Here is an 18764-nt window from a genome sequence, read left to right on the forward strand (position 1 = left end):
CGAAGGCAACCTGCCTGCTGCCCTTGCGGCGACAGGTGTGACGACACATTGAGCAACCCTCCCGTTTTGCAACTAGGTGCAGTTTCTGCCACGCAATGTAACCATTTGGGCTCCTGCTCAGGACTTGCTGCCACTTGGTCCATGGGGTTGCGAATCAGAAGGGACAGGGTTTGTGGTCGAAAACACACATTCTGCTTCCTCCTGGCTAATGTGCCAAATTGAGCTATTCGATAATTGAGGCGCGCTCTTTCACTTGTTTGTGTGTGAATACATGAAAAGGGAGCTGTTTCTGTTGTCACACCGGCCCTGCGGATGAATTGGCAGAAATCTCAGTTGTGGTCCATAAAAGGAATGTTGAGTTGTCTTTGTCTCTTCATTCCAATAACATCATGTGATTTCTTGCCATTCCCCTCCTCCCCCTCTAGCACTGAGCCTCAGTCAGTGCACAGAGAGAGGGAAGGATTTAAACATCCATTACAAACCACTAGAATTACCCCAGATGCTCAGATGAAACAATCCATACTTTAGAATAAACTACTTTTATTAAAAAGGCTCCTGCTGGAGTTTATGTAACTCAAAGGAAAGGGGGAGGCAGGAGCTCCCCAGAGACCCTGGAGCTGTGCTGATATTTGTTACATAGACATAAGGTAGGGGAATGATGTTTTGTTTTATCCTTTGACCTGGGTGTATGCAAAGTGTGAATGAACCGTACCCTGACAGCTAGCGATGAGCTGGGTGTGTGTGTGTGTGTGAGAGAGAGAATCTTCAGGACCAGGCTGTATTTACATGAATACACCCACTCTGCCCAGGTACCTAGCAGACGAAGCTGTGTAATGTTGCCCAAGTGACCAGTTTTGGCTGGTGTTGGGTTACAAATCACTTGAGTATTGAATGCAGGGAGCATGGGATGTTGTTATCCTGGTTGTGTGAGTAAAGGGCAGCAAAACTGTGCTGACCTTATCCTGATTGAGGGAGGGTCACCCTTAACTCAACTGAATCCACTAAGCAAGGGGCTCAGATGCCAAATCTATGTGGAGGTGGGTGTTGGTGTCTCTGTCTGGTAGTGTGAGTGCTGCTTAAGAATGATAGGCCTGATTTCTTTAGACATAAATCTTCTTAGGCTCTATGGAGAGTCTTTTGTTTTGTTAAGTGACCACGAGAGCTGAAATCACTGATAACCAGGTCTATAGGACAATGTCTTTGGTGAAAGACACAGTGTAGCCTGCACTAGTGGTGAGGTTTCCCTGCTAACAGCTGAAATCACTGAGAGCTGTGCTAAGTGGTGGGACTATAGGACATCCCAGTGGGAGCTATGGAATGGCTGGAGGAGCAAGTGACATTTTTTTCCCCTTCCACCTTTTCCTGGGTGGGAGGTGAACTCATGTGAATGCATCTATGAATTTTGGGTCTTCCCTGACCAGGGATATCAAGTGTGAGTGGGGTGCATTGGAGAGAACAGAGAGGGGCGCGTTAAAGGAACTTTTGGTTGTTGGACTTAAGACCCTGAGGCAAAAGGACACTGGCCAACGTACTCAGGGGTGGGTGTTTTGATTGTGGTACTATGCTTATGAATCCTGTGTGCAGCATTTTCCCGAGTGAATGCCGGGTTAATGTCCTCCATTTTATTGGATGTTTCTTCTCTACCTCCACACTCTGTGCTTGTGAGAGAGGGAAGTTTTGACTCTAGAGGCAACTGGGGTGATCTGTAATTGTCCCAGGTTACTGAGTGGGGACTCGAGCTGGTTCTGTGCTGTATTGTTAAGAGGCACCCCTGGATATTGAACCCGGCCCTTCTTGCTGCCGACTTCACCTGGCAGAAGGGTCACACAAGGATGAATATTTTTCCTCAGGTTAAAAATATCAGGTGTAAAATTCTTAGACACAACCCAACAGACCATCCCTGCTTAGTTGGCTTCCTTCCGTTCCTGCAGAAAGTCTCCACTCTCCCTCAATGACATGAGAGGGGGAGGGGAAAGAGATGGGGGGAGGGGTTGATGGTGAAAGGCAGGAAGTTTGCACAGAAAACAAACTTCTCCCAAATCATTTTTTGCTGAAGTTATTAAAAAACCCACCTATGGTTACCCTGAATCCGGTGATGTTTTTCACACACTCCCTGGCATCCAGCTGTGTGCCCAAGTGCATCCCAGGCACAGGCTGGAGGGCAATGCTGGGGGGGGGGGGGGTCAGAAGCTGATGCGGTGCTGAGAACAGGCAGGCTCAGTGCATGACACAGGGGTGGGGCCAGGGGCAGCTCTAGGTATTTTGCCGCCCCAAGCACAGCAGGCAGGCTGCCTTTGGCAGGTCCCACGGATTCGGCGGCACGCATGCAGGAGGTCCGCTGAAGCCGTGGGACCAGCGGACCCTCCGCAGGCATGCAACCGAATGTAACCTGCCTGCCGCCCTCGCTGCGACCGACAGAGCGCCCCCCATGGCTTGTCACCCCAGGCACGTGCTTGGCATACCAGTGCCTGGAGCCGCCCCTGGGTGGGGCACAGACACACCCAGCTCAGACCAATGTGGCCCTGAGAACAGGCAGGCTCAGCGCATGGCAGAAGCACAATTAGCTCAGACCACAGGCGAGAGCAAGAGGCAGGCCCAGGGGCACATAGCGCTGTGATCTGGGGGAGGGCAGAGTCTCAGAGCACCCCGGGGATGAACTGGGCTGGCTCCCTCCGACAGCGGGGGCCAGATGGAGGGGTAGGTGGGTGCTTCCCAGAGGTGAAAGTAAGCTGGTTAGGTCCAGTATGGCATACCGGCAAGAGCCAGTACGCTGTGCCGGACTGCACTGGCTTCCACAGTGGGGATTTAAAGGGCCCGATGCTCCGGCCGCTGTGGGGAGCCCCGAGCCCTTTAAATCCCCCCTGTAGCTCCAGCAGCTGGGCTCAGGTGGGAATTCAAAGGGTCCTGAGCTCCTGCGGCTGCGGGGAGCCCCGAGCCCGTTAAATCCCCCCCTCACAGCTCCGGCAGTTGGGCTGGGCCTGGGATTTAAAGGGCCTGGAGCTCCCTCTGCTGCGGGGAGTCCCGAGCCCTTTAAATCCCACCCTGCTGCATGTCAGCATGGGAGCAGAGGGCTGGTTCCTGGGGCTGTGTCTTAAAGACACAGGCCCCTCCCAATTCCTAGACTGTCAGTGCTTAGACACCGCAGAGTCTCTCTATTTTATAAAACTTAGTGCTGAGGTGCTACTTTACTGTTACAGCCAGGAAACTTAATGCTGTGAAAGATTATACGTACAATCCCTCCCTCAAACTCTGCCTCACACATTTTGAGTATTTAAAAGAGTCTTCTGTCAGTTTCTATGTCAATATAAAGTCACTGCAGTTCCTTTCTCTTATATAATGTGCTGAGGTGCTAAACTCCGTCCCAGAGCCCACACATCCGCACCCCCTCCTGCACCCCAATCCCCTGCCCCAGGTTAGAGCCTGCACTCCTCACCCAAACTCCCTCCCATAGCCTGCATCCCTACTGCACCCAAACTCCTTCCCAGAGCCTGCATGCCAAACCCCTCCCACAGCAAAACTCCGTTGGACCTGTTCTGGACACCACCAAAAAATATACAAACTTGCTGCCTCTTGTGCTACTTTATTGCTACAGGAGACTTGATGCTGTGAAATAATTTACCTACATTCCCTCAAACTCTGTGTTACACATTTTGAGTATTTAAAAGAGTCGCTTATCACTATATGTCTCCGTGAAATCTCACAACAGTTCACAAATTTGTTTTATCTGCTGCTGTGATTCCCTGAATTGTGCTCTCTTCTCGTAATCCATTTTAATTATAGTTTTGCTCCTTTAAAAATGTTATTTCTATTACTCTTATTACTCTGAACACTTTGTCATTTATCAGTATAATCACTGTGCAATGCATGTCATTGTGCTGTTTATTTTGTATTTTAATAGCTAATGCTCATCAAAAAAATTTAAGTAATTGTTATTGGTTTTAGCAATTCCATCTGTTTCTATTATAGCACTTGCTATGGTTTTTGTGCTTTGATTTGTAATTTGGAGTTTTTAATTCTACCACTTTTACTTTTTATAGCACAAGTTTATTTTGTTGGCCCTAACCCTGATTTTTACAGTACATTCAGTAAGTAATTCATTTCCTCTGTTACTGTGTTTCACTCAACCCTGGGCCCAATCCAGTTTTTAGAGAAGTTAGAGGGAGATTTGTAACAAAGTAACTTCCTGTATTTAGACTATATAAACATAGAGCTGCAAACTCAACTGCAATCAGTGTAGTTTCCTGGCCTGCCTGTTGTCAGTAGTTTTTGACCTGACTCTGGGGCTGAGTCCCTTTGCTTCTGATACTTTAAAGGAAAAAAAGTCTAGTTTTGTCCAGAATCAATGGAAACAAATTACAGCTTTTAATCATTTTGAGATCAGTGGGAATTAAGCATGTGGCTAAAGTGAAGCACCCTTTGAAATTTATTGCTGAATAGGGATGGAGTTAATTACTGAATCTGGGCCAGAATCTTTAATGCAATTGGACAATGAGGGCATGTCATCACTTTTAGCTTCATATTGGTCTTCTGTATGCATGTCAAGTGATCCACAACAACCACTGAGTGATCAGTTTATACACACTGCATTGTTATCCTGTGATAAATTAACGTTGCCTCCTATCTTTGTGGCCACAGAGCTGCAGAAGGGTGGCCAGTAGGGGTGATTTTATTGTCCTGGGTTTAGGGAAGATTTGATGGCATAATGGCAAGAGAGGCCCATATTAGAAACTGTGAGACAGGTTATTCCCTGTGTGAAAAACCATCAGCGGGGAGAATTCATGAGGGTATCTCTGGACATGATTAAAAAAGGGGGAATTATTTTTCATCAAAAAAATTGCATGATTTTTGTTCAATTGATTTGAAATGTTTATGGATCTTTCCTTTTTTTAAAAAAAACAGCTTGAAATAATTTGAAAAAAATGAATGGACACAAACACTTTAATTTTGGGGCAGTGGGTTTTGGGACTTTCTCATTTTCTTGCTCTCACTCTCGTGTTGTTTTTTTTGTTTTTGTTTTTTTAAAAGAAATGATGCAGGAGAAACATAATAGTAATAAATCTTTTCATTCATTTTAGTTTGAGCTTGTCATTTGAAATCTACTTGAAATAAAATTCATTTTGAATTTTTTTTTAAAATCAAATCACAAGAAAGTGTTTGTGGTTATTTCTGCATTGTTCTGAATGGCATTTCTTTCATGTATTGTTTAAAGAAATATATTGAAATATATTCAAGTGGTGTCAATTCTTTCATAATTTTATCGAGAGTCTTGAAATATTTTATATTTTCCATAAAAACTCACCTGTTCTTGTCCTGCGATTATGCGAGAATTTCAGTTTTAATTTTTAAAGAAAGTTTCTAGCCCTTGTGACTGCAGAAAAAAAGCTTGAGACAATGACCTGAGTGTGACCTAAAATCTCAGATACCAAAAGGCAACTTTTAAAAAAAACCCAACATGTATTTTTTTGTCTGTGTGGAAGAACAGAGCTCCATGAGTGAGGGGATCTCCTACATGGGCAGAGATCTGGATTTTGTTACATGTTTTGTACAGTACCTTGCTCAATGGGGTCCTGATCAGCGACTGGTGCCTACATGCTATGGCAATAAAAACAAACTATCATAGCATGTTCTGTTCCTATCTATTTCCCACCTGCTATGTTTTATGTACAGCGTATTCAACTTTACCTGTTACACTGGCTTATTGTTTCCCATGATGGGAACAGAAAATCTGTGTCTGAGGGAGGGAGGTTTATGGGATTGTTATGAAAAAAAATTTCTAAAGCTGTTGTTTTAATTACAAAACTGAAATATCCTCACACCTACTATTTTAGGGTCAGATTATTAAAACTTCTCAGTCTTGGTCTAACCTTGCTGCCTTGTTAGTCATTTCAAGTTTTCCCGTTGACTTCAGTGGGGCACCATTAGGCCAGTGCTCAATGATTTTCAAAATCCTGCCCTTAATTTATATTCAGAGGAGTTCATTCTCTCTTTTGGGTCATGGGACATTAATATTTTACACTGATCTGCTCTTTTTTGTGCAGACTATGGTATGATTGCTGTCACTGCATAATATGCAAATGAGTTCACATAATGCATTTATCCCTATTTAGAGAAAGAGAGAGATACACCTATCTCATAGAACTGGAAGGGACCTTGAAAGGTCATTGAGTCTAGTCTGCTGTCTTCACTAGCAGGACCAATTTTTGTCCCAGATCCTTAAGTGGCCCGCTTAAAGATTGAACTCACAACCCTGGGTTTAGCAAGCTAATGCTCAAACCACTGAGCTATCGCTATCCCTCTCCCCCCTCTTTAATAGGTCCTTTGCAATCTTCTATTCCTTGAACTCTAATATCCCGCTTGTCCTAATCACTGCAGCCTACTTATGAAGTTATACTATTGTTTTCTCTTTACTCTTCCTGTTGTAGATGACGTTTCAGTGAAGATGATGATTCTCTCGTTCTGCCAGAGCTCCGGATTCAGCTCCTCTCTGCCTGGTCTTATTATTTTTTTTATAACTGTTTATGTTCACAGGTTGGAACCAGGTAGGAATCCTCACGGCCTCTATGGCTTCCTAGAGGTTTTTGTTTATGCCCCTGGCCTGCAGTGCCTTACAAATGGGCTGAACTTTATGCACTGTGAGCAGTCCCAGTGAAGTCAATGGAAGTAATCCCAGTGTGTAAATGTAAGCACAGAGCGGGAACAGGGCCATACTTGTTGTTTTTTAGCTGTGGTTTCTGTTGGTGCTGGACTATTTGATATGACCTGGGGGTAATTGTCAGTCTGTTCATACATGTATTTTGTAAAGATTGCCAAGAAGGCCCAGCTCATTGGATGGACACTCTTCTACTGTGGTGTAATACAAACCTAAAGCATTAAAATGATTAGGTTTTATATTTATAAAGAGAGCCCATCACTCTCTCTTTAGTTGCAAATACAAAGGTAAATGGACCAATAGCAGTTTGGTTTGTTTTTGTTTGGTTTGTTTTAAAAACACCTTCCTACCTCCCAGGGCCGGCTCTACCAGTTTTGCTGCCTCAATCGAAAAAACAAAAACAAAAAAAACCACCCAGACTATGCCACCGTGAGAATGGATGGAATAAATACCACCTCTTAGTATGTGTCGCCCCAGGCATGTGCTTCCTCCATTGGTGCCTGGAGTCGGCCCTGCTGTCTCCCTAAGCCTTCAGGACTAATAACTCCCCAACACACCTTATCTCAATTACATCCTCTTCCAGCCATTCCCTTCCCAACAGAGAATGGACTCTACATGTACCAGACCAATGGGGTGTTACAAAGCTGAAGATCCTTCACTGAAAGCTTCTCACCACCATTCTTCTCCCACTAAATCCAGTGGGATTGTAAGACTGAGCATTCCAGCTGCTCTCCGCCACCATCAGGAGAGAGGTGGTAGCCTGGTCCTAAACCATTTAGTGCTTCATGTGTCAAAAACCAGACACCTTGAATTGCACCAGAAATATACTGGGAGCCAGAGCAGATCCCAGCACGAGGGTCACAGATTTCTGTTTGAAGAGCACAGATAAGGAAACAGGAGGTGACAGTCTGCAGAAGCTGCCAACTAGTCCTCAGGTGATAACAGGATTCCCACACTGCAAACCTGAGCACCGAAAGCTGGCAAGGGCCTGAGATGCTGATCCAAATCCCATTGAAATCACTGGGATTCTTTCCACTGACATCAGCAGGATTGGGATCAGGTCCCCAGTCACTTAAAATTTCCTCCACTTTCTTTCCCTAGTTTACCAGGCCTAATCCTACTTTCTATGCAGAACACGCTACTGCCAGGGGCAGAAGAATTGAGGGGGTAGATGTAAAATATTTTTTCTCTTTGAATTACTTTTCATTTGTGTCCTGGTCAGGGCTGGATTTAGGGACAGGTGACTGCCTGGGGTGCCGGACATGGCGGGTGCCAGGCTCCGGGTGCTGTTTTTGTTGTTAGCGATAAAAGGGAAAATAGAATGTTTGAAGTAAAATGCCCCTAAATCTGGCCCTGTTACCATTCTAAGTGTCACCTGCTGTAACACTATTTAATACTTGTCCACCCAATGTTGGTGCACAATTCAATTTCTTGATGTTAGCACATTTCAGTTATTCTTAAAATTAAAAAGTTTCTATAAGATTTACAGATCCTAGCATGCAAATTTATCATCTTATGTGACAGAGATAAATTGTGCATCAACGTCATGAAATGAGATACAAATGTGATTAAAAAGGTATTCAACGGTTTAATAAATGGAAGAATGTGTGTCAAAGATGCGTCATTTGGTGTAGGGCTGGCCCTAGTCCTGGTACCTCTAACACCACAGTGTACGATGATTAGCCCTGAGCATGCTATCACTGACACTGTCAACGATCACGTTTTGTTACCCTGCTCCCCAGGATGAGCACTGAGAATGTCAGCATTTATTTATATTTATATGAATAACAATTACACAAATACATTTAAAAAAATCCATATGTAAATTCAGAACACAGAGTGTTCATTCATTCTCCCTGCTGTTCTAGTGATCAGCATTTGGTGCTGTCATTGCCATAGTCTGGATTCACTTCCCAGTCAGGGACGGCTAGTGCTTTGCCATAGGGAAATTCTATGGTCTATGTTATGCAGGTCAGATCAGGTGATCACAATTCTCCCATCTGGCCTTTAAATCTATGAAATAGTTCCATGGAATATAAAATACATAAAACAGGACCTGTCTTGTGTGTACCACTAATTAAAGGTACATGATTTTCTCTCTGCATTTGTTTTCTTTATCTCTGGGTACATTCCACAGCACAGTTTAAAGTGATTGGACCAGACCACCTTGTCACTGCCATTGTGGGTGAAGAGATTGTGTTACCCTGTCACCGGTCCCCCAGGATGAGCGCTGAGAACATGGAGGTGACGTTGTAGGGATATTAAAGAAGGTTTATATTAAACATGGTTTATATGAGAAATGATTTATTGTTAATTGATACTTTATAACTTAAGGTTTATGTTAGAAGTAAATTTGTGATTACCAACATTTAGCCTCTAACCTGCAAGCCACCAGCTGTGTCTGTGTGAAGCCTGCTCAAAGAGATACTTGGTATAAAACTTGTTAAGCTCAAAGAAATACTTTGTATAAAACTTGCTAAACATTAATTAACTCTAAGTAAGCCAAAACAGTAGCTGTTATAGTGTATAGATAGAGACCCCCACCCTCTGTAAGTTTTCATCTCACTTTATCTTTGCTTGTTAAAAGACAGGGAGTCTCACATAAATTGGTAACACCCCAAAAGGTAAAGAGACAGTGAACTAAATGTGATTAAGATAGAGAATGTATGTGAATGAATGGTTAGGGAGTTACCAGCCTGAAGAATTCAGTGTCGGCTGAAGAAGGTGTCAAGTGGGATCAACCAAATGACCCCCCACCCCCTCAAAGGAAGGAAAAACAAGCATCTGACAACATGGAGCCAGCTACCTGCTGATTGAGTTAGCAACAGCAAAATGAAGCAACTCTCATGGACTGACATAGGAATACATTCCTATAAAACTGGACTCTAAAGACTGAGAACTTTGAGTCTATGGTTCTGCTGCCAGCCTCCAGGAGCATCAGATGCATCTGACACAGACTCAGCTCCATCCTCATGACCAAGATACCTGGCCAGTAACTTGGCATGAGCAACGTCTAGGCTGGTAACTATGACACCTATACAGAACCTGAATGAATGAGTGAGTGAGTGTGTGTGTGTAAGGAATAAGTAGTGATAGAAATAAGTAGTAAAACAACATTGTTTACTGTTGTCTTTTGTTTTGTTATGGTATTTACAATAAATGTGGCATCTTTGCCTTATCCCTCTTAATAAGATCCTGCTAGTTTTTATTGGTATAACAACGTGGTTCCAGTCCCAGCTCTCCCTAGTGTTTTTCCCAGGAGTTGAAATTAAGGCGGGTGTTCGAATTTACTGGGGGGGGAGGTTCAGAGCTGATGAGGAGTGAGAGCATGAGGGTGAAGGTGGGCTGTATGGCACCATAGTAAAAACTGAAAAATGTTGCATGACCATTTTATTAGAATTAACGCATGTTTTAAAATCATCACACAAATGAAACTTGGCTACTCCAAGCCTTCTAAGAAGCACAACATCTACATCCTTCTTGGTTTCTTGTTATAATTTAGCACAACTCTGTTAATGAACTTCTTGAATGCAATGCGTTCATCTTCGGTGGCTTCTTATGTGTCTGGTACTTCCATTCCTTCAACTGATATGCTCATTAGTTCATTCACATGATCAGGCAGAAGGCGACTTCTTTCAGAACACAAAATTCTATTCAATGATGAAAAAGAACATTCAGCTGCAGCTGTTGTGACTGGGAGTAGCAAGAGATGAATTCCTACTTCTTTCATCCCAGGAAACATAGCACAAAGATCGGGTTGAGCCACTAGCGATGATAAAAAAGAAGTTGAAGTTAAATCTTCATTCATTCCTCGTATGATATTCCACTCTGTGTTCAAATTCTCTATTCTGTCCTGAGCACATGGCAGCCCCCATTTCTGGTAGAGCCTCACTCCACTCAACTGTCAGTGTTTTATGGACAGGGATCTGTAAAAGCTACGTCGAGGTTGAGTAGAATCTAGAACTCACTGTTGTAGATTTTTAAGAATCAAGTCTGTGTGCTTTTTCAGTTGTCTTAACAAACTCTTCTTGTCCTCTTCACTTAAAGATTCAGTATAAATGCCTTCATTAGTCAACTTCTGGACTGAAGTCTCTGCTTCTTCCAGTACTTTTTCAATGGGTAGCTCTCTGATTGATCCATATATAGCTTCTATTGCTGGACAAAGATCTACTACTGTTGTAGCAGATGCCTGGATGGCATTGTTTAATGACCCAAGTGGTTTCAACAGTAGACTTACAAGAGAGAGAATGGCAATAGTCTTCTCTGAACATAGTAGCAAAAGTAATCCACCAGCCTCAGTACTTAGAGCCATCCCATCTTGGTAGATTCTTTCCAAAGCCAGTAATAACGGCTGGAGTAATTTTAAGGCAACAGCCAAGGATCACTCATGAGAAAGCCAGAAGGTTTTCCCAGGTTGGACTAATTTGAACTTCAGTCCCAGTGTATCTTCTATATTTTCCAAGATATTCAGTCTTTTTGGACTCTTGCTGAAAAAAGAATATAATGAAGACATTAAATGTATAGCTTTTTAAATGTCTTTTGAAGAGTCTGCAGCTCGTACTAGCACTAGTTGGAGTAGATGACCTCTGCAGTGTGTATATAGGAGAGATTAGGGTTACACTTTTCTCTGAGCAAAGCTCATACTCCACCATGTCTTCCAGAGAAGTTTGCAGCTCCATCAAATGCACAAGCAGCCATTTGTTTGGGATCCATCTGACAAGCATTTAATTATTCATAATATGCTCAAATGTCCCCCAGAATCCATACATTGTCACATGCCCTAAATGCTCCAGGGAAGACACCTGGTAATGCTTGTTGAGTTTTGCAAGGCCTTTTGGACCCTTTTTGGCACTGACTTGCTCCATGTTTTTCAGGAGAGCGTCAGGGAGACGATATTACACTCACCCCTTTGTTAAAGAAGGGGAACCTTGGGGAGGTAAAGGGTCTGTGTCTCTGCGTTGCTCCAGCTATATACTTTTCTCAAAGGCCTTGGCAAATGGACTGAAAACTGTGATTGGGTTGGTTTTGTGCCATGACCAGACCCATTGTATCTTCAATAGTTCACTTTTAACAACCTTTGCCTACTGTGGGATATTTTTGGCTAAGAAAAATTTGATTTGCACATTGGTTGGTTTCCCTTGCTCAGGAGACAGCTTTTGATCAATGTCGGGAGTATTCCATGAAATGTTGGGCTTGATCAGATGCAACCTTCAGAACGTTATTGAAAGTTACATAGAACCAGAGAAATGCAATTAAGTTGAGTGCTGCAGGGTCTTGTTTTGTTTTGCCAATAATGTACCTTGTTCATAATTTTCCATTTTCTCTGCATCCACGTTGCCTTCAATCATTGTGACTGTGTTACACTCAATACATTTTTTTGTTGTTATTTTATCCCCCTGTCCTGTCATTTAGATCAAGTTACACTGAGATGAAGGGTCTTTCAATCTGCCACAGCTCCATAACCAGCTCCTCTCTACCTGATTTCATCATTTTCTTCATTACATTTTATGTTCAGAAGCTGGAATCAGGTAATGTCTGTAGCTTCTGCTGCTTCTTACAGGATTTATTCATTTGTATGATTTCTGCAATTGTGATGGGTTCCCTCGTCAGGACCTCCTTGGGACTGTCACTTGATGTGCTGAGATACCACTGAACCTAACCCTTCTGCCAGCCTGGGCACCCCTTGCCTCTGTCTTGCCAAGCCAGACCCTCCAGGCCTCCTCCAGCACAGACACAGAGATAGGGCCACACCCCTCTGCAGAATACAGACACTGAGATCAACTCAGCTCTGGGAAGGCTCAGTTAAAAGGGACTTGCCTCAGCACCCCAGTGCAGAGCCCCAATGGGACCTGAACCTCAGATACATTCATTTTACACTGTATAAAGTTTTATATGTATAAGTTCATATTGTTTGCCCTCTTTCTCGAAGTTAAGAGAGATCTGCACAGACTGTTTGCCCCCCAGGTAACAATGATTTACACTTACCCTCTAAGATGTTCCAATAAGCTTCTTTCACAGACTAGACTCATTTCTATTCTGGCCCAATCTGTTCAGTATCTGTTAGTTCCAGCAGGCATCTTGGGTGGTAAGCAGGGGTGTCCTCATGATTCCCCCTTTATCCAGCCTCATACCCTTTTATAGATTTGGCAAAAGGCAGGAATCCTTTGTCTCTTTCTTAAAACTTTCCCCCCACTTTGTGGAAAAATATAAAATCTAAGATGGATTCCAGCATCAGCTGACAGACACGTGTCTTCACAGGGACCCATAGATTTTGACTCCGTGGGTGCTGCAGGGCTGGAGCACCCATAGAGAAAAATTAGCAGATGCTCCACACCCACTGACAGCCAAGCTCCCCCCACCCCTGGCTCGCTCGTCCCATCTTCCCCTACTGAGTGTGCCACGTCCCTGTTCCTCCTCTTCCCTCCCAGTGCTTCTCCCACCACCTAACAGCTGTTTGGTGGCACGTAGGACTTTCCACGGTCGGGGGGGGAGGAGTGGGGATGCAGCAGGCTTGGGGGAGGAGGCACAGAAGAGGCAGGGCAGAGGCGGGGACTTGGGGGAAGGGGTTGAATGTGAGTGGGGAGGGGACGAAGCTGGGGTGGGAAAAGGCAGGGTGGGCAGGGACTTTGTGGAAGGGGGTAGAATTGGGGTGGGGTGAGGGCGATGCAGGAGCGGGGCCATGGGAGGGGGAGTTGAGCACTCACAGGGCAGAGTGGAAGTCAGCACCTATGCAGGGACCCCCATCCCCCCTCCTCCTCACAGGCGTCCCACAGACTTACAGGAAAACAAATCCATCAACATCCCATCGTTTCTTGCTTAAGAATCATCAAGTTCCTGAAGTACCTTAATGGCCCTCACTTGGCATAACTACCTTAGTAACAGTAACATCGGTTTACACTTCATATTTCTAACTTCAGACATAGAAATGATACATGCTGTCAAGGTTCCTCCCCCACTCTGAACTTTAGGGTACAGATGTGGGGATCTGCATGGACACTTCTAAGCTTAATTACTAGCTTAGATCTGGTAACACTGCCACCAGCCAGAAATGTCAGTGTCTGGATCACTTTCTGTCCCCCCAAAACCTTCCCCTCCCTGGGCAGCCTTGAGAGGCTTTTTCACCAAGTTCCTGGTGAACACCGATCCAACCCCTTGGATCTTAACACAAAGAGAATTTAACCATCCCCCCTCCCTTCCCCCACCAATTCCTGGTGAGTCCAGACCCAATCCCCTTGGATCTTAACACAAGGAAAAAATCAATCAGGTTCTTAAAAAGAAAGCTTTTAATTAAAGAAAGAAAGGTAAAAATTATCTCTGTAAATCAGGATGGAAAATATTTTACAGGGTAATCAGATTCTTATAGCCCAGAGGTACCCCCTCTAGCCTTAGGTTCAAAGTTACAGCAAACAGAGGCAAAATCCTCTCAGCAAAAAGGAACATTTACAAGTTGAGAAAACAAAAATAAGACTAACACGCCTTGCCTGGCTATTACTTACAAGTTTGAAACATGAAAGACTGATTGAGAAAGATTTGGAGAGCCTGGATTGATGTCTGGTCCCTCTCAGTCCCGAGAACGAACAACCCCCAAACAAAGAGCACAAACAAAAGACTTCCCTCCACCAAGATTTGAAAGTATCTTGTCCCCTTATTGATCCTCTGGTCAGGTGTCAGCCAGGTTTACTGAGCTTCTTAACCCTTTACAGGTAAAAGAGACATTAACCCTTAACTATCTGTTTATGACACATGCATACAAAGAGGATGAACACATTCAGCAGATTATAACCTTTCCAAGTATATGTCACATAACTGGAAATGCTTTATTCAAACTCTGTCATGTCGTATTAATAAGCATATTTCCATAAGAATATGGAGTGCAACGTAACAACAATAACCCTATTTAACTACATTATACAAAACTGAACAAAAATCAGCACAAGTTCCCAAGTGTATCAACATCAGTAAAAAAATAAATGAATTATTATGAGCTGGGCGACATCTTGTTCTGTATTGAGTTGACCATGTTCAAATTGGTGTGTTCATGCACCCTTTCGCTTAATATAGCTGTAAAAGAGAATAAAGTAGCCATACCTAAAACAAGACTAAATAGAGTCTGCGCAGAGGCATGGGGTATGTCCACACTACAGACCTTAGGCTATGTCTACACTACCAGAGTAGTTCGATTCTACTTAAATTGAATTTGTGGAACCGATATTACAAAGTCGAACGTGTGTATCCACACTAAGGACAGTAATTCGACTTTGTGAGTCCACACTAACAGGGCAAGCGTCGACATTGGAAGCGGTGCACTGTGGGCAGCTATCCCACAGTTCCCGCAGTCCCCACTGCCCATTGGAATTCTGGGTAGAGCCCCCAATGCCTGCTGGGGGAAAAAATGTGTCAAGGGTGGTTTTGGGTAACTGTCGTCATTCAACCATCACTCCCGCCCTCCCTCCCTGAAAGCACCGGCGGGCAATCAGTTCGCGCACTTTTCTGGTGAGTGACAGCGCGGACGCCACAGCACTGCGAGCATGGAGCCCGCTGCGATCATCGCTGCAGTTATGGCCGTTGTCAACTCCTCGCACCTTATCGTCCACCTTTTTCACAGTCAGATGCTGAGAAATCGGGCGAGGAGGCTATGGCAGCGCGGTGAGGACACGAAGTCAGAGAGTGGCACAGACCTCTCACAAAGCACGGTACCCCGCGCCGTGGAGATCATGGTGGCAATGGGTTATGTTCATACTGTGGAACGGCGATTCTGGGCCCGGGAAACAAGCACGGACTGGTGGGACCACATAGTGCTGCAGGTCTGGGATGAATCACAGTGGCTGTGAAACTTTAGGATGTGTAAGGGAACTTTCCTTGAACTGTGCGAGTTGCTGTCCCCTGCCCTGAAGCGCAAGGACACCCGGATGTGAGCAGCTCTGACTGCAGAAGCGAGTGGCCATAGCCCTCTGGAAACTTGCAACGCCAGACAGCTACCGGTCAGTAGCGAACCACTTTGGCGTGGGCAAATCTACCGTGGGGGGTGCTGTGATGCAAGTAGCCAACGCAATCGTTGAGCTACTGCTCTCAAAGGTAGTGACCCTGGGAAACGTTCAGGTCATCATAGATGGCTTCTCCGCGATGGGATTCCCAAACTGCGGTGGGGCTATAGATGGAACTCACATTCCTATCCTGGGACTGGCCCACCAGGCCAGCCAGTGTATTAACCGAAAGGGCTACTTTTCAATGGTGCTGCAAGCACTGGTGGACCATAGGGGACGCTTTACCAACATCAACGTCGGATGGCTGGACAAGGTTCATGACGCGCGTGTTTTCAGGAACTCTGGTCTGTTTAGACGCCTGCAGGAATGCCCTGGCTCATGAAGCCCTATACAGGCGCCATGGACAGTGACAAAGAACTCTTCAACTACCGGCTGAGCAAGTGCAGAATGGTGGTGGAGTGTGCTTTTGGACGTCTCAAGGGGAGATGGAGAAGCTTACTGACTCACTCAGAACTCAGCGAAACCAATATCCCCATTGTTATTACAGCTTGCTGTGTGCTCCACAATCTCTGTGAGAGCAAGAGGGAGACCTTTATGGCGGGATGGGAGGTTGAGGCAAATAGCCTGGCTGCTGATTACGCCAGCCAGACAGCCGTGCGATTAGAAGAGCCCACCGGGAAGCGCTGTGCATCCGGGAGGCTTTGAAAGCTAGGTTCCTCAGCGAGCAGGGTAACCTGTGACTATTAAGTTTGTTTACAGAGAAGCTGAACCTGCCCCCGTTTCTTTACCCAACTAATGTTGACTCTCCTCTGCAGTTACATACCCCATTCCCCCCCTTCCAACACACGCTTAAAAATAAAATACATGGAACTTTGTTAATTAACACCGTTTTCTTTATTACTGATTTCGCGGTAAAGGGTTGAAACTGGGACGCAGACTGTGGTGGGTAGGGTGTGTAGTGATGTAAAGACCGCTTCTAAACTCGAGGAATGACAGACTCCTGCTCCTAGAGCGGTCCGCAGTGGCGGACTGGTTGTTTCAACGGAGCCTGCCACCCCTCCTCCGGGACTCTGTGTGTGGTGGCTATGTGACTTTGTGGTGGGGGAGGACGGTTACAGATCCCCTGCTGCGTGGCTCTGTAATCCAGGATAAGGACCGCTGCATAAGATCTCTAACCGCCCTCCCCCGCCACAAAGTCACATAGCCCCCCCCACACAGAACATGAAAACCACCTCCCAGACTGACCAGGGTGCCTAGTGACTGCACTGTGTGTGTGACCTGCTGCTGAACCTGCCCCCGTGTCTGTACACTGGTAAAGGTGACTGTCCTGTCCAATTACCAACCCCCTTCCCCCCCTTCAAACACAGTCTCCTCTAAAAGAACAGGACGGAACCAGTAATTAACAGAAAAGTATTTTTTATTATCAACTAGACAGTTAGGGGATGAGACTGGGACGGGGGCTTGGGTGAGGCGGGAAGGAAAGGACTTATCAAAATTTTGGGAATGAGAGCCTTTTTCTAATTGAGCACTCTGCAGGGGTGGAGTGACAGTTTTCACGGCCCCTGGCGCCCCTTCTTCTTGGTACTTTGGGTGAGGGGGGTATGGGACTTTGTAGCGGGGGAGGGCAGTTACAGATACACTGCAGTGGGGCTCTGTCCTCCTGCCTCCAGTCCTGCAGAACATCCACAAGGCGGCGGAGCATGTCCGTTTGCTCCCTCATTAGTCCAAGCAGCGTTTGAGTCGCCTGGCACCACCTGTCCTCCCGTTCGCTGTGTGAGCGCTGGTACTGCGACATGTTCTCCCTCCACTGGGTCTGCTGGGCCGCCTCGGCTCGGGAGCAGCCCATAAGTACTGAGAACATCTCATCCTGTGTCCTTTTCTTTCGCCGCCTAATCTGCGCCAGCCTCTGTGAGGGGGATGCCGGGGTAGGTCGGGAGACAGTCGCAGCTGTGTGATGGGAAAAAGGGAGTGAATTCCTTACAAAGATACATTTTTGCGAATAATGAACATAGTCTAGTCTGTGTCTGTGAACAAGACCATGCACAGCACCTATCTCATGCGCACTCAGGACAAGTTCGAATTTTCGGCCTTCGCATTCATTGCCTGGGGTCTTGCAGAGGAGATCAGACAAGCGGGGCAGGACAGCAGAATTCGTGGAGCAGGCACACATGGTAAGCCGTAGACTTTTGGCTGCTTAAAACTTAATTTATAGCAGTGCCCTCCTGTCACGGTCAAAGCAATGCTCCTAGCGTTGGCCTGTTCCTCCTGCCGGCAATCCGGAAAGCATGAACTCTGCCCCTGTCCCACCCCCTCGCGACTGTCACCGGAAAAGATCCCTGTATGCTGCCCCTGTCCCGCCTCCACCACGTGGCTGTAAACCGCCGGTTACAGTTATGTAAAGGAACAGGCAAGCAGTCCCAATACTAACATTCCCCTAGTTCAAAGCAGCCCACCATGGGCGAGATCACCCTGATGAGGATCAGTGACGCTGATAAAGACCGCATGCTGCGTGAAAGCCAGCAAAAACCAGGGCCCTATGCCACCATGCTCGTCGAGGCAATGACACCCGAGTACCTGTTGATAGCCTGGCGCGGAAAAGTGTGCTACCACGGAGGACGCAATAAGGCCGCTCTCCTCAGGAACCTTATGTGGAGGCTTTTCGATTACCTCCAGGAGAGCTTCGTGGAGATCTCCCATGAGGATTTCTGTTCTATCCCCGTACATATTGACCTTCTTTTCACATAGTTAATATTCCTGTTCTGTTAAAAATAAATGTTTACATGTTTAAAGCACCTACCGACTGAGCCTTCCCCTGATTCAGGGTCCGGGATAACGGCTGGGGAGGGTTGGTAGGGGATCTCTGTGAGGGTGATGAAGAGATCCTGGCTGTTGGGGAAATCAGCGTTGTAAGCGCTGTCGACTGCCTCGTCCTCCTCATCTCCTTCCTCATCTTCCCCGTCCGCAAACATCTCCGAGGAACCGGCCGTGGACACTATCCCATCGTCAGAGTCCACGGTCAGTGGTGGGGTAGTGGTGGCGGCCGCACCTAGAATGGCATGCAGTGCCTCGTAGAAGCGGCATGTCTGGGGCTGGGATCCGGAGCGTCCGATTGCCGCTTTGATCTTCTAGTA

The 18764-nt window shown here is 45.8% G+C and overlaps 1 protein-coding gene across 3 annotated transcripts in view; it reads left to right on the forward strand.

Annotated features, from left to right (window-relative positions):
* Nucleotides 1-449: 449 nt before the first annotated feature.
* LOC123347061 (butyrophilin subfamily 1 member A1-like) overlaps nt 450-18764 on the forward strand; it is a 37533-nt gene continuing 19218 nt past the window's right edge. Inside the window, exons 1-2 of one of the 3 annotated variants that reach the window (XM_044984504.1) lie at nt 450-647; nt 12062-12177. In XM_044984504.1, coding sequence (XP_044840439.1) covers nt 12078-12177 — 100 coding nt within the window. In that variant the 5' untranslated portion in view covers nt 450-647; nt 12062-12077. Of the gene's footprint in view, nt 648-11985; nt 12178-18764 lie in introns of those variants that run through there. The other 2 variants (XM_044984506.1, XM_044984505.1) reach the window with 2 other exon arrangements.

This window comes from Mauremys mutica, chromosome 12, assembly GCF_020497125.1.
Source record: "Mauremys mutica isolate MM-2020 ecotype Southern chromosome 12, ASM2049712v1, whole genome shotgun sequence".
NCBI classification, from domain to species: Eukaryota; Metazoa; Chordata; order Testudines; family Geoemydidae; genus Mauremys; species Mauremys mutica.